The sequence below is a fragment of the Seriola lalandi genome, unplaced genomic scaffold (assembly GCF_002814215.2).
Source record: "Seriola lalandi dorsalis isolate HSWRI2012SDOR001 ecotype SW California unplaced genomic scaffold, Sedor1 jcf7180002054883, whole genome shotgun sequence".
In the NCBI taxonomy this organism is placed as follows: domain Eukaryota; kingdom Metazoa; phylum Chordata; class Actinopteri; order Carangiformes; family Carangidae; genus Seriola; species Seriola lalandi.
The window spans coordinates 3,812,421-3,823,326 of record NW_019525658.1 but is presented as its reverse complement, the minus strand read 5'-3'; the positions used below and the strand labels follow the sequence as shown (position 1 = coordinate 3,823,326).

Sequence of the window (10,906 nt, the reverse complement as noted above, 5' to 3'; positions counted from 1 at the left end):
ATCGCTGTCCATCCAGTAGTTGGCCAGACATTTCACTCTTAAACAAAAATTGATAGAAAGCAGAGACTAATTGGGGAAATATTTCAGTCTAAGTATAAACTTAGTGCTGAGACTGTGCAGGAGTTCCTGATATTCTTTCGCACGAGTTCAGTCCGCCATTTACCTGTTCACCACATGTGCAGTGGACAATATTCAGCCACAATCTATCTACAAATTTGTAATGCTCCTTTGTTGTGTTAATGAGTGATTCTGGATACAGGAATCAAAATCACAAGACCAATCATTTGAAACTGTTATTTAAATGAAGTCGTAGGAAAGTTTTGGCTCATTAAATTCAATGTTGTAGGTTTTAGAGTATTACCATCAGTATACTCACTGTAGTTAAAAAAAATCCTACAGTATATTATCACAAACTTTAACACTTGGGGCCAGTTACAGCTTTACAGCGCGATGTAAAAGCTACAGCGCATCATTGGAGAGCTAACACACCACAATAAAACGTGTCTCATGAAACACTTTTTTTTTTTTTTAATTCTTTGGGCAGAAAGGCAATCTTAAATATAATTTCAAATAAATATTTACAGATGCAGATATTTTTTACACACTCCAGGCAGAGACTGTTGCATTCAGAGTAGAAATTTCTTGGCCTCTTCTGGTGGTTGACCTGATTTTGCATGGCTGGGTGTCATGCAGTGAGCAAGTTTTAAAATCTCCTTAATTCATTCATTTTCCTCTTGAAGCAATGGCTGTAAGGGAGAGTAGATAAGGGTTATTACAACACACTTTGTGAAATTAAATCCTCTAATCTCTTTTAATGCACATATACTGTATTGATAGTCTCACCGTGTAAGCCAGATCCTCAGGCCGAGAGTCCGGTCTCTGCCAGTTATGGTTGGACAAAATCTTTAGAACGACCAAACCGAAGGCTACAATCAAAACTCCTAATGAATTTCCTAACAAAGCCTCAGGTGGAAGTTTAGAGTATGGCTGAGTTCCATTGGCGGTTCCTTTACTGTGGAAAAAAAAATCAGTTGGAGAATTTTCCTCTGAAATCAAAGCATTCATAAAAAAGTAACAGAGAAAAATGGCACTTACAGAACAAAGAAGAGTTTCTCGTTAATTCCAGAGATGCAGGCAGCGATGCTGAGCCACAATATGCTGCCTCCCATCCACACATGGACGGGTTTCAGCAGTTTACGTAGTGATATGGGGGAGCAGGGCAGGAGGAAGCCAGCCACACCCACCACCCACTGGATATGGCAAATGAATGGACACCCACAGATAGAGAGAACAGAGAGAACAAAGGAAAACAATCATGCACACCTTATTGCACTGAAGTGGTTCTGTCTCTACATTTAAACTCATATACCTGTCATACCTGTATGGCGAAAAGGGCTGTGGCAGCAATTCCAATCCAGCTGTGCAAAGAGTAAAGGTTAGGAATGTTGTTGGCATTGTGGAAGTCAAACACAGCACAAAGTCCCACGATCGACAGGACCAGGGCGATGAGCATCAGTGCAGCATGAAGGAGCTTCCAGGGGAGTTTATTCTGACCCCAGGTCAGGGGGATGCGGTACAACACAGCTCCTGCAGGGGAGAGGCACCAACAGAAAAGATAGAAAATGTATTCAAGAATAGAAAATAATCTTGATGTTGCAATTTAGATCTGAAGAGTACAAACATTTAACAAATGTTACAAAGTGGAGGCATGGAATTAGAAAGACAATGGGCATTTATCTGGCTGGAGAAGTCTAAGGGAAGACGCTACTGAGTTGCATTATGGGAAATGTAGGATCAGCATAGCATTTTTGGAGCTTGACTCATACCAAGGGCTAAAAGTTTCTGCATATCGTGTTTTGTTGAAAAACTAAATCACTCAAATACTAATATAAAGGTTAGGGTTACCTAGGGTTACCCTCTGAAAGAAACTACCTTTCATTTCAACTGTTTATTTCATAATTGAAGTGACATAATTAACATGTTTCGTAAAACAGAAATAGAGTGATAAATACGAACTCAGTACATGTTTCTGTTAGTCATGTATAATTACAACTTTGCAAAATACTTTCATGAATGTTCATCACATGTGGAAAGTCACAGTACAGGACAATTTTCACTGAAGCCTCCACTTCACATATTTAAAAACCTTTTACACCATTAAATGTCTGGAGTTACATTGTATTTACACCCAATGAGGAAAAGAATTAAGATCATTCATGCATTAATGACCGAATATTACTTTGTCACTCAGGTTTCACATTCATATGCAAATTTAAGAAGCAAAGTTCTCCAAAATCTAGAGATTATCTGCTCAGAGGAGGAATTTAACAGAAGTGTGAAGTTCCTACTACAGAGAGACAGACAGAAGCCATTGTTACAGTATAATGTCCAGATAATATAATGTGTACCATGATGGAGACACATTACAGGTCCTTACTGAAAGGCATTTACTTAATTTCATCAATGTTTACTTCACTCTAGAGAAAACTGTGACTGCAATCACTAGGTGTGGCACTAAAAAAACAGTCACTGTGGACATTACCTCTCATTTATGTTACTGTAATGATGCATCAAATTATATGTTGGGTCTCTCTGAAACCTGCAGTGTGTAATTATCTTAATACTGTCTGGCTGTCAGAGGGAAGAACAGAAGTGAGAAACAGAAATGAAACTCTGTGATCCTAAATTTAAAAAAGTCACTCACCGATGCCGTACACCACAACCAGACCTGTGACCATCAGGACCGGGTGCCAGTTGAACTGCCGGGCCTTGCCGTCCCAGGCGAACCCGCCGCGCCACTGGCTGTTCCAGACGCAAACACACACCACGCAGGCCAGGCCCAGGCCAAGGCACAACAGGTAGCACATGTAGAAGATCGTGATGGACCTCATCCTGGACAGATATGTGGGCTAAATAGATATAGGCAGGACAGCATGGCGGTCAGACAGGCAGAGTGTTGTGTTGCTGATTCAATCCAAACACGAGTTAGTCACCACCCAGTAAACAGTGAGCTGGTGATTTGCAGGTCAAAGGAAGTCTGAATGTCCCTTGTTTAGAACATATGCAGTTTTTAAGACATCTGATAATTCAGTGACTACATTTCAACATCAGACTAAATTGAGCCTGGTTTTAACCTTGGCGTGTTCACTAAATCAGTGTTGAACATCTTCCTGCTCAGCCTTTGTCACCTGCAACAGATAGAAGCAGCAGCTACCAGCCAAAATAGAATGTTAACCAAATTACAAGATACAAGATACACAAAAGGATCAATACCGTTAAGCAATCAAAATTAAAATGCGATAGAAGTGGTTGAACCTCTTTTAACCTGCAACCACCATTGTTTATTTCAGCATGACATCAAACTCGACATTTTATCATAAGCTTGACATTTGTCAGAGATGTGTTGCATGCCTTACCTTGTCCACAGCTGCTGTAAAACTGAAAGCACTTCCCAGTCTACAATACTGAACTTAACTCCACATCACTGCTTTGTCTCATGATTTTCACGTCAATCATTGACTGATATTCACAGTAGCACTAGCATTGCTCTCACTTCGTGTTTCTCTTGTTCAGCTGAGGTCTCACTTCCACATTTGGCTGTATTGAGGTGGCTGAGGGGGAAGCAGTCTGAGCTGGAGGGGCAGCTGGGAGATGAAGGGCCACCCTGCTGCATCTGCTGCCTATAAATATGATGGAAAGTGGGAGTGAGACACGTTAATCAGTTCGAGTGGAGAGTCAATAGAAGTATCCAATCAACAAAAAACTTTCTCCTGTCAAACAACTATACAGAGCAATATTAGATTTTGGTAAAGATTTGAGTGGAGTGATAAGTCAAAGTATTTTTTTTTTTTTGCATATGTGATACAGTTAATGTCATGAAACCAGTGGATAAAGGCACAAATACATTTCTGGGAAAATGAACACATCTCATGACTGAATAGGCAGGCTACACCTTCAGCCCAACATTCACGTTGCTCTGACGCACTAGGTAACTATTACAACTTGAGCATTTATTTTCGCGGTTTCTCTTTATACTGAAAACATTGTAAGTATACCGAATGAAAGAGTGTTATTTATAAATTCATAAAACGTCTTAAGTGACGTTGCCGCCAACGCGTTTGCTCTCTCGAAGCAATATTACTTTAAAATTGCTGTTTTTCACATGAAGTGTCGTAAAGTTGTCGTCCTTAGTTGTGAGTTGCTGCTGTATCACGTATGTCACGTATTTAAAAAGCGTACCGTCGTGTACCTCAATTACGAACCCTCCACATCTGTAAAGACGGTCTGTCGACTGATAAAATGTCAAGAACAACAGCTGTGTTTACAAAGACAACTTTCGTAACACGAAGAGGTTATTTACCTAACCAATTTCCTTATTGACAACGCAAGTCCTTGTGGGAAATGTGGTTTTATTCGTTACCGGCGTGTCCTGCAGCACTAGGCGTTCACCAATGACTCATCATTATTCAATAATTATGCAATTTAGTTGAATAATTCAAAGTCGCGCGCTGTGTAATTTAATACTACACCCTCCAGTTCTTCTGAAGCTTCTCCTCAGCTGTGAACCAGCAGCCTGCATGATGAAAACAAGATGACTGTTGATCAGCCTGGAGAAAACGGGTGTCAACACTCAAAGTAATAAGACTCAGTAGGGCAAATAAATTTTGAATACGCACACACACACACACACACACACACACGTGCAATCTTAAAACAAACAATAAAGAAATATTTAAATAATGCAACAATAAAGCTGTAAACTATAGCCAATAAGAAAGTTTGGGGTTGTATGAACATATGAATGACTATCACTGAAGATGTAGGAAGAGACGCTACTGCAGGAAGTGGGCCGCCTCAGGAAGGCTGACCTGTAGAGATCTGTTGTCTTTCAGCTCCACCTGGAGGCAGTTTCAGTCAGTATCTTTCTGTGTAGTAGCCTAATTTGTTCCATGCATAATAATATGTTTTTTTCATGCTGCTTTCACTCACTGTCTCCTACTAAGCCAGAAGTACTAAACCTGTACATCAAAGTGTTTTTGGTAATAATAAAAAAAAACGGTTTTCATAATAAAATGCCAAATGTGTATGACTCTCAAGATTATGCAGAGGATGTGACATTAAAGCCACTTTAATTTGAGGTTATATTGTGCTGTTGGTACACTCAGTATTACCAAACAAATTGCAATTAATGAAATTAAAATAAAACAATTGCCACATTGAACCTGGAGCTTTTAATCCCCCTGAGGGTTTTGGGCCCTCTGTTAAGCTGGTAATCTAGTGTTTCATATGTTATCCATGTACATGGTGCAAATGTACTTTAAGTCAGCAGCAATGAAACAATATGTAAAACAATTAGTAAAGACAAATTAGTAAAAACAAATTGCAACATGTAAAACCAACTGATAAGTTACAAATAATAAGACACTAACAGGACAATAAGACTGTCAGTGGTAACTACAAAAGGTGCAAATTAAAAATGGATCATTAATTAAATTTTAAAGCAATTGTTTTAAAACTTGTGCATTACAAATATCTTATGAAGCAATATATTCTATTATTGGTTTTATTTATAGGTGTATTTAACAGTTGCAGAGAACATTAATAAACATTGCTGTAAATACACCAGTGTTAGCCAAGATGCTATTTTTCATCCGTTGTCCCCAAATAGATGCTCCAGAGTCACTCTAAAAAAAAAAAGAATGTAAGAATGTAAGATACTCATATTATTTATAAGTATGCAGCACAATAATAATAAGAGAGGAGAATATTAATATTAGTAAAAGCATCATACAGGATACCATTATTCTACATTGTCAGGTACTATATAAATATGAAGCACTCAGTTCACAGGCATTAAAAGCACACACACTTACAGTACATAAAACACATAAATCACTTTGGCACAGTAAAAGCAAGGCCACAGTAAAAGATGTGCGCGCAGGTACATGAGGCCAGACAGTGACAGGTGACAACAGACGTCGAGGTACACAGCACAGACAGATTCTGAACTCAAGGTTCACTTACGAGATTACAACAATAAGCCCCCATTATGGACATCTTCAGCCAAGGCTCCCTGTACTGAATACTTTAAGGACCTTGTGTTCTCGTAGGACTAAAACATGACTGCATTATTTTATTGGACCAAAAAACCTCTCGCCACAAGAGTAGCTTTTCCCGACTGCAGTTGGCCCCACTAACAAGACTAGAGGATCTTGGATCTGTCATGTTGTGTGTAGACCCTGTGTTATTTTACTCAGCAGCTGGAGTAGACAGTAGAAGCTTTAGGGCAGTAAAGATGGTTATTCTCTTTCATACTAGAGCAAGCTTGCCCCAAATCTGCCACAGTTTGCTGCAAAGCAGTGTGCAATTTTTCATATCAACCACAAGTCTGGTTTCAACATGACCAGGTTGAATGTTCATTGTTTGGTATGAAAACCTCACACAGTAATTCTCAGAAAAAGGTCACATCAGTTGTTTGTAATGTTCCTCTGAATCTTATACGGTCTGCATTTGCTTGTAACAAGGACTCATCTGAGGGAGGGTGCATCAATATAGAAGGCCTGAGCCCCCGTCCTCCAGCACTGTTCTCACAGACAGACAAGAATCGAGCTGTCAGTGGGTGCAAGTCCCTGCCTTACATTATCAAAGTCTCTCAGATCCTCTAACAGACTCCTTGAAGTGATGTTTTCTGATGCCTCTCCCGGTCCCTCCTCAGTGTGGCTGGCACTAACAGCACAGTGATGAGGGTGAGGATACGTGGGTATAGAGCAGGCAGAGTTTGCTGTGTGACTCAGTGGGACAGCTCCAGGCTTTTGTTAGGGGACATCTGAGTTAATGTTCCATATTTCCTTTACCACTTCTTGCATTCTGGCATTGACTTTGTTTCATCCTGACATTCCTGTGGTTGTTTCTCTCTCTGTGGTTTTTGAAGCCAGCGATGCTGAACTCGAGTACAAGCTTGGTGTTAAGTCTCCTGTCTCTGGACAGCTCTGCAAACAGCTCATATTAGGTTTAGAAGTCACAAAAAACTAATGATAAATCAAGATTAAGAGGCTTGATGCTCATAGTAACAATGCTCACAGGTAACATCTACCATGTCCACAGCTAAGTTTAGCTAGTATGCTAATATTTGCAATTCTACACTAAACAGAGAGTACAGCTCCTGGTGGCGCTAGAGGAAAAGTCAGGGTATCACCAAACTCATCACGGTTCATCCTCTGGGGACCATGAATGGTAGTACCGAATTTTGTGCCAATAGTTGTTCACATCACATTTTACAGTATAGAGGAGGAACAGCACCAAATGTTATAACAAAATTTGAAAATTCCTCACAAAATAGGCTAATCCAAAATGTGTATTTTTAAGTTTTAGATTTTTTTTTTACAGATATTTAATACAGACATTTTCGTCTATGATTTTTGCTGTTCTGTGTCTGATATAATTAAACAAATATAACTTGCATTGAAATGTATTTCATGTTTATCACAGCAGATCAAATCAAAGAAAAAGGTGGTTATGGGGAATTTTAATCAGTTAAACATTTTACAAAAGACTGTTAATCATTCTCAATTTAGAGTTAGATGAAACCTTTACCCCCTTATTTAAACATGATTTTTTTTTTTTTTGAAGCTGGATCTTAGCTTCAGCTTAGTTTAGCATACAGACTGGAAACGGAGTGTTGTTGATTGGAGCGGCTGACGTCTCCACCGCCAAAGCAGCTGAAGCCACTCACAAGTCAAGGAGTCAAAAGGCCAAACAGCTGCTCGGGAGGGCGGCTGGGTTACACGGCTTGCCTCAGCACCTCGTGTCTTTTCTAAACCTTTGTGAATAGTTTTTCATGAATTGAGGAAGTCGTTTGTATTAGAGGGCACTGGACTAGAGTTTAGTTCTCACACACTTAGCTTGAGAATTGTTAGTGACACTAGGAGCAGGGTTGCTGTTTCTTGTGTCTTTGTTTTTAAGAGAGTGTAGAAAGGTTTTTGTTTCTCATTGTATTTTTATCTTAGAGTAAAATTTCCAACTTATGTTAGTTTGAGTCCTGTTTTTGTTGTATTTTTGATTTAAGCAGGATCCACTTGCCGTGTTCCCCTCTTTTAGTTTTTCCCACATTCTGTTCATCTTTGTTACTCTCCTTAAAATCTAATACATTTTACTTATTTAATTAATTTTACTTGCAAACAGGCAATATCAGATCCTTTATGGGACAGAACGCTGTTCCAAGAAAAAAGGAGAGTCTCCACCTCCGCTTTGTTACCTTTGTAATTCATGTCTATTTTTAGCTTTAACTGCTTAAGCACTGCTGGCCTTGCTTGCCCTGATGACACACCACTGGATTTGTGGTTCAAAATGACAGACTAATTATATGAACATTTTATGAACAGTGTTAATAAGTGTTGAATAGAAAATGGAATGGAAATCTTTGAATGTCTGATCTCTCATTTTCTGTCATCACTTTCAATTCTCGTCAGCTCCTGTGTTGACTCCTACTCAGATGTAGCTGTTTTGTCCTGTGCCATGTCACCAGTCTGAACTGCTGACTCGTACGCCAGCAGGCTTTTCTGGTAAGACTGTGATTCTGCAGCAGTTCAGTTCAGAAAGCTGGATGTCCTCATAGACAAAGTGCAGGAAATAGGATCCCCGCTGGGAATCCCACTGAAACTGACATTCAGGTTATTAAGCTGCAGAATAAGTGGAATGAACGATTCTGTCCTGAAGCAAATTGAAAACTCAAATCTGTGATGTCATACTGATCTACAGTGTGGAGCCACTCTGCTGGCGGTGAATAGAAAGCTGACTTTGTGAATCAGAAATGACCTCCCCTTATTCAGAGAAAGTAATCCTGAATTCTGTCATGGTGACCTTTTCTACCTTTTACAATTTATCCTCAGCAGAGTTTTACATCAGTGTAACAAATTCAGATTAAGAGACACGGCGACTCTCTTCTTGTTTCCAGCAGAGGAGGTAGTATATTTTACACTCTTTCCCGTAGTTTCATATTTTAGAGCTGAATTTCACTCCTATTGTCCTTTAAGTTATATGGAGTAACCCTGAAGGCCAAAAATCTAAGACTGAATTCCTTTTTATCCCTGTCTCAACACTGATTAACAGAGCTCTTGGTGTGAAGACTGGCAAGTTGTCTTATCTCCGTCTTACATGGCCTGAATGAAGTGATCATCATAGCTTTCATCAAAATCAGCCTCTATTCACTCAAAATTGCACATAAGAAGTACCCAGCATCCTTTTGGAATAGCACTTACATGGATCTGAGGGGAATTGTGTGAGACGTATTTGGAGGAAATCTAATTTATTATTCTTGCATGTATGTAGGTACAATGGTAGTGAAAATGTGATTTCAAATTGAAGGGATGCTAACCGAACACTGCAGTATTATAGGTGTGGTGGCACTGAGAACAGCTCGAGAGGGCTTTCTTCAAGGGGGGCCGATTGTAATATCGCCACTGGATGTCAATGTGATCCCAGAGGCCTTTTGGTTTATGATCAGACACACAAGAGGTTTTGGGTCTCTGCCTTCAGCTCCATGAAGTCCTTGGCAGCTGTGGAAAGCCGTTGGAGCTGTTATCACAAAATGGGAATGAATTCTCTAGAGAGGCAGCTGGGCTTTTTGGGGTCTTACCAATAATCGCAGGAAACTGTGCTCAAATCTGGTAAAATAGAGAGGAGAGATAATAAAGAGGTCAAAAGTAGCAGGATGTTATAGAAAGTAAGACTCCTGTTGAAGGCTTGATTTAAAAAAAAAAAAAAGATTTTAAAGCTGCATTCATTGATTTCCGGCCACTTGGGGGCAGCGCAACAGGCTGTAAACACAACAGTGACATAGTCAGTTGATAATTCTCTGCGAGTTCATCATTATCAGCAACCTCTTCTGCATTGCACTTAGTTATTTGATCCTTTCATAATATAAAAATACTGATTAAAGCAGCTTCAAAATTTTAAAATATCTGGTTAGGCTACTACAGCAGGGTAAGATACAAAGTATTAAAATCTTGGTTCACTCAAATAATAAAAAATAGACCTTTTTGGATTTATTTCATTTATTTACTTATTTTAATCAATTCATCCAGGCTTTGAGATGCTGTCTCTGAGACTTCACACACCACTCGAACACAGTGGAGGTCATTGGAATTTTGTTGCTCAAAGCATTGAAGAGATCACACAGATCTCACTGTGAATAGTTTTCATTGGAAGCACTTTACTATATAAGAAACAGTCCCAGTTGAATGCCTGAGAGAAAAATAATCTCAACTCAAGGATGTCTTTGTGGTGTATAGATTCTAATCATCCACTTCATGAAGTGCTGATTAAAGTTCACTGAGTTTTTTAAATGTCAGTTTTCACAAACCACCTCAACACATGGACACATCAAATCTAAATGATCCACATGGCTAAATGGAAGTAAATGACAAAAAAATACGATCTTTCATAATCTGTGCAAAGTCACCCTTTGAAATAGACAACACAAAAGCAATAAAATAGAATATAAATAACTGGCAACTGAAACTAATGGGAATTTATCAATTCCTAAGGCGGGGTGGGGTACATTAAATGCTGGTTACATACATCTACTGATGCCTCTGGAAACATCTTCAGTGATGTTCATGGACTCATTGGGTGTCTCAGTCTTTCAACATCATGTCACCCTCATCTGGGCTGACCCCAGCTTACGACTCCATGGCTCTCCTCTTTTGATCCACGGCCTTCTTGAAGCCATTTCTGCCACATTGCTGGTTCTACGGACGGCTCTCCTTTTCCTTTCTCCCTTGATGCTCAAACTGCCTGCAGATGTTCTTAGCGGGTTTTGGCCTGTTTAGCTACTTGGAGAATCAGGACCACTTCACCGACTCAACCTCTGCGCTCATGGCTTCTGCTATGGTCTTCAGGACCTGAT

The 10,906-nt window shown here is 39.5% G+C and overlaps 1 protein-coding gene across 4 annotated transcripts; it reads right to left on the bottom strand.

Annotated features, from left to right (window-relative positions):
• Window positions 1–505: 505 nt before the first annotated feature.
• cyb561a3a (cytochrome b561 family, member A3a) lies at window positions 506–4,595 on the bottom strand. 4 transcript variants are annotated; one of them, XM_023397593.2, is made up of 7 exons: window positions 4,361–4,595; window positions 3,554–3,680; window positions 2,705–2,909; window positions 1,379–1,587; window positions 1,096–1,250; window positions 844–1,012; window positions 506–746 (listed from the first exon to the last, which is right to left on the bottom strand). In XM_023397593.2, the coding sequence occupies exons 2-7, from the start codon at window positions 3,671–3,673 to the stop codon at window positions 720–722; spliced, it is 885 nt and encodes a 294-aa protein (XP_023253361.1). In that variant the 5' UTR covers window positions 3,674–3,680; window positions 4,361–4,595; the 3' UTR covers window positions 506–719. The 4 variants fall into 4 exon arrangements, with proteins under 4 accessions (XP_023253361.1, XP_023253360.1, XP_023253359.1 ...); XM_023397592.2 differs by having other exon boundaries at window positions 4,250–4,399; XM_023397591.2 differs by having other exon boundaries at window positions 4,240–4,376.
• Window positions 4,596–10,906: the final 6,311 nt, after the last annotated feature.

Excerpts from the sequence above, each read along its gene's own strand:
- cyb561a3a (XM_023397593.2), bottom strand. The coding sequence starts at position 3,673 with ATGCAGCAGGGTGGCCCTTCATCTCCCAGCTGCCCCTCCAGCTCAGAC. Across the intron at positions 1,251-1,378 it reads CAGCCCTTTTCGCCATACAG|TGGGTGGTGGGTGTGGCTGG; the intron begins GTATGACAGGTA and ends TGCCATATCCAG. Across the intron at positions 1,013-1,095 it reads GAGAAACTCTTCTTTGTTCT|TAAAGGAACCGCCAATGGAA; the intron begins GTAAGTGCCATT and ends TTTTTTCCACAG.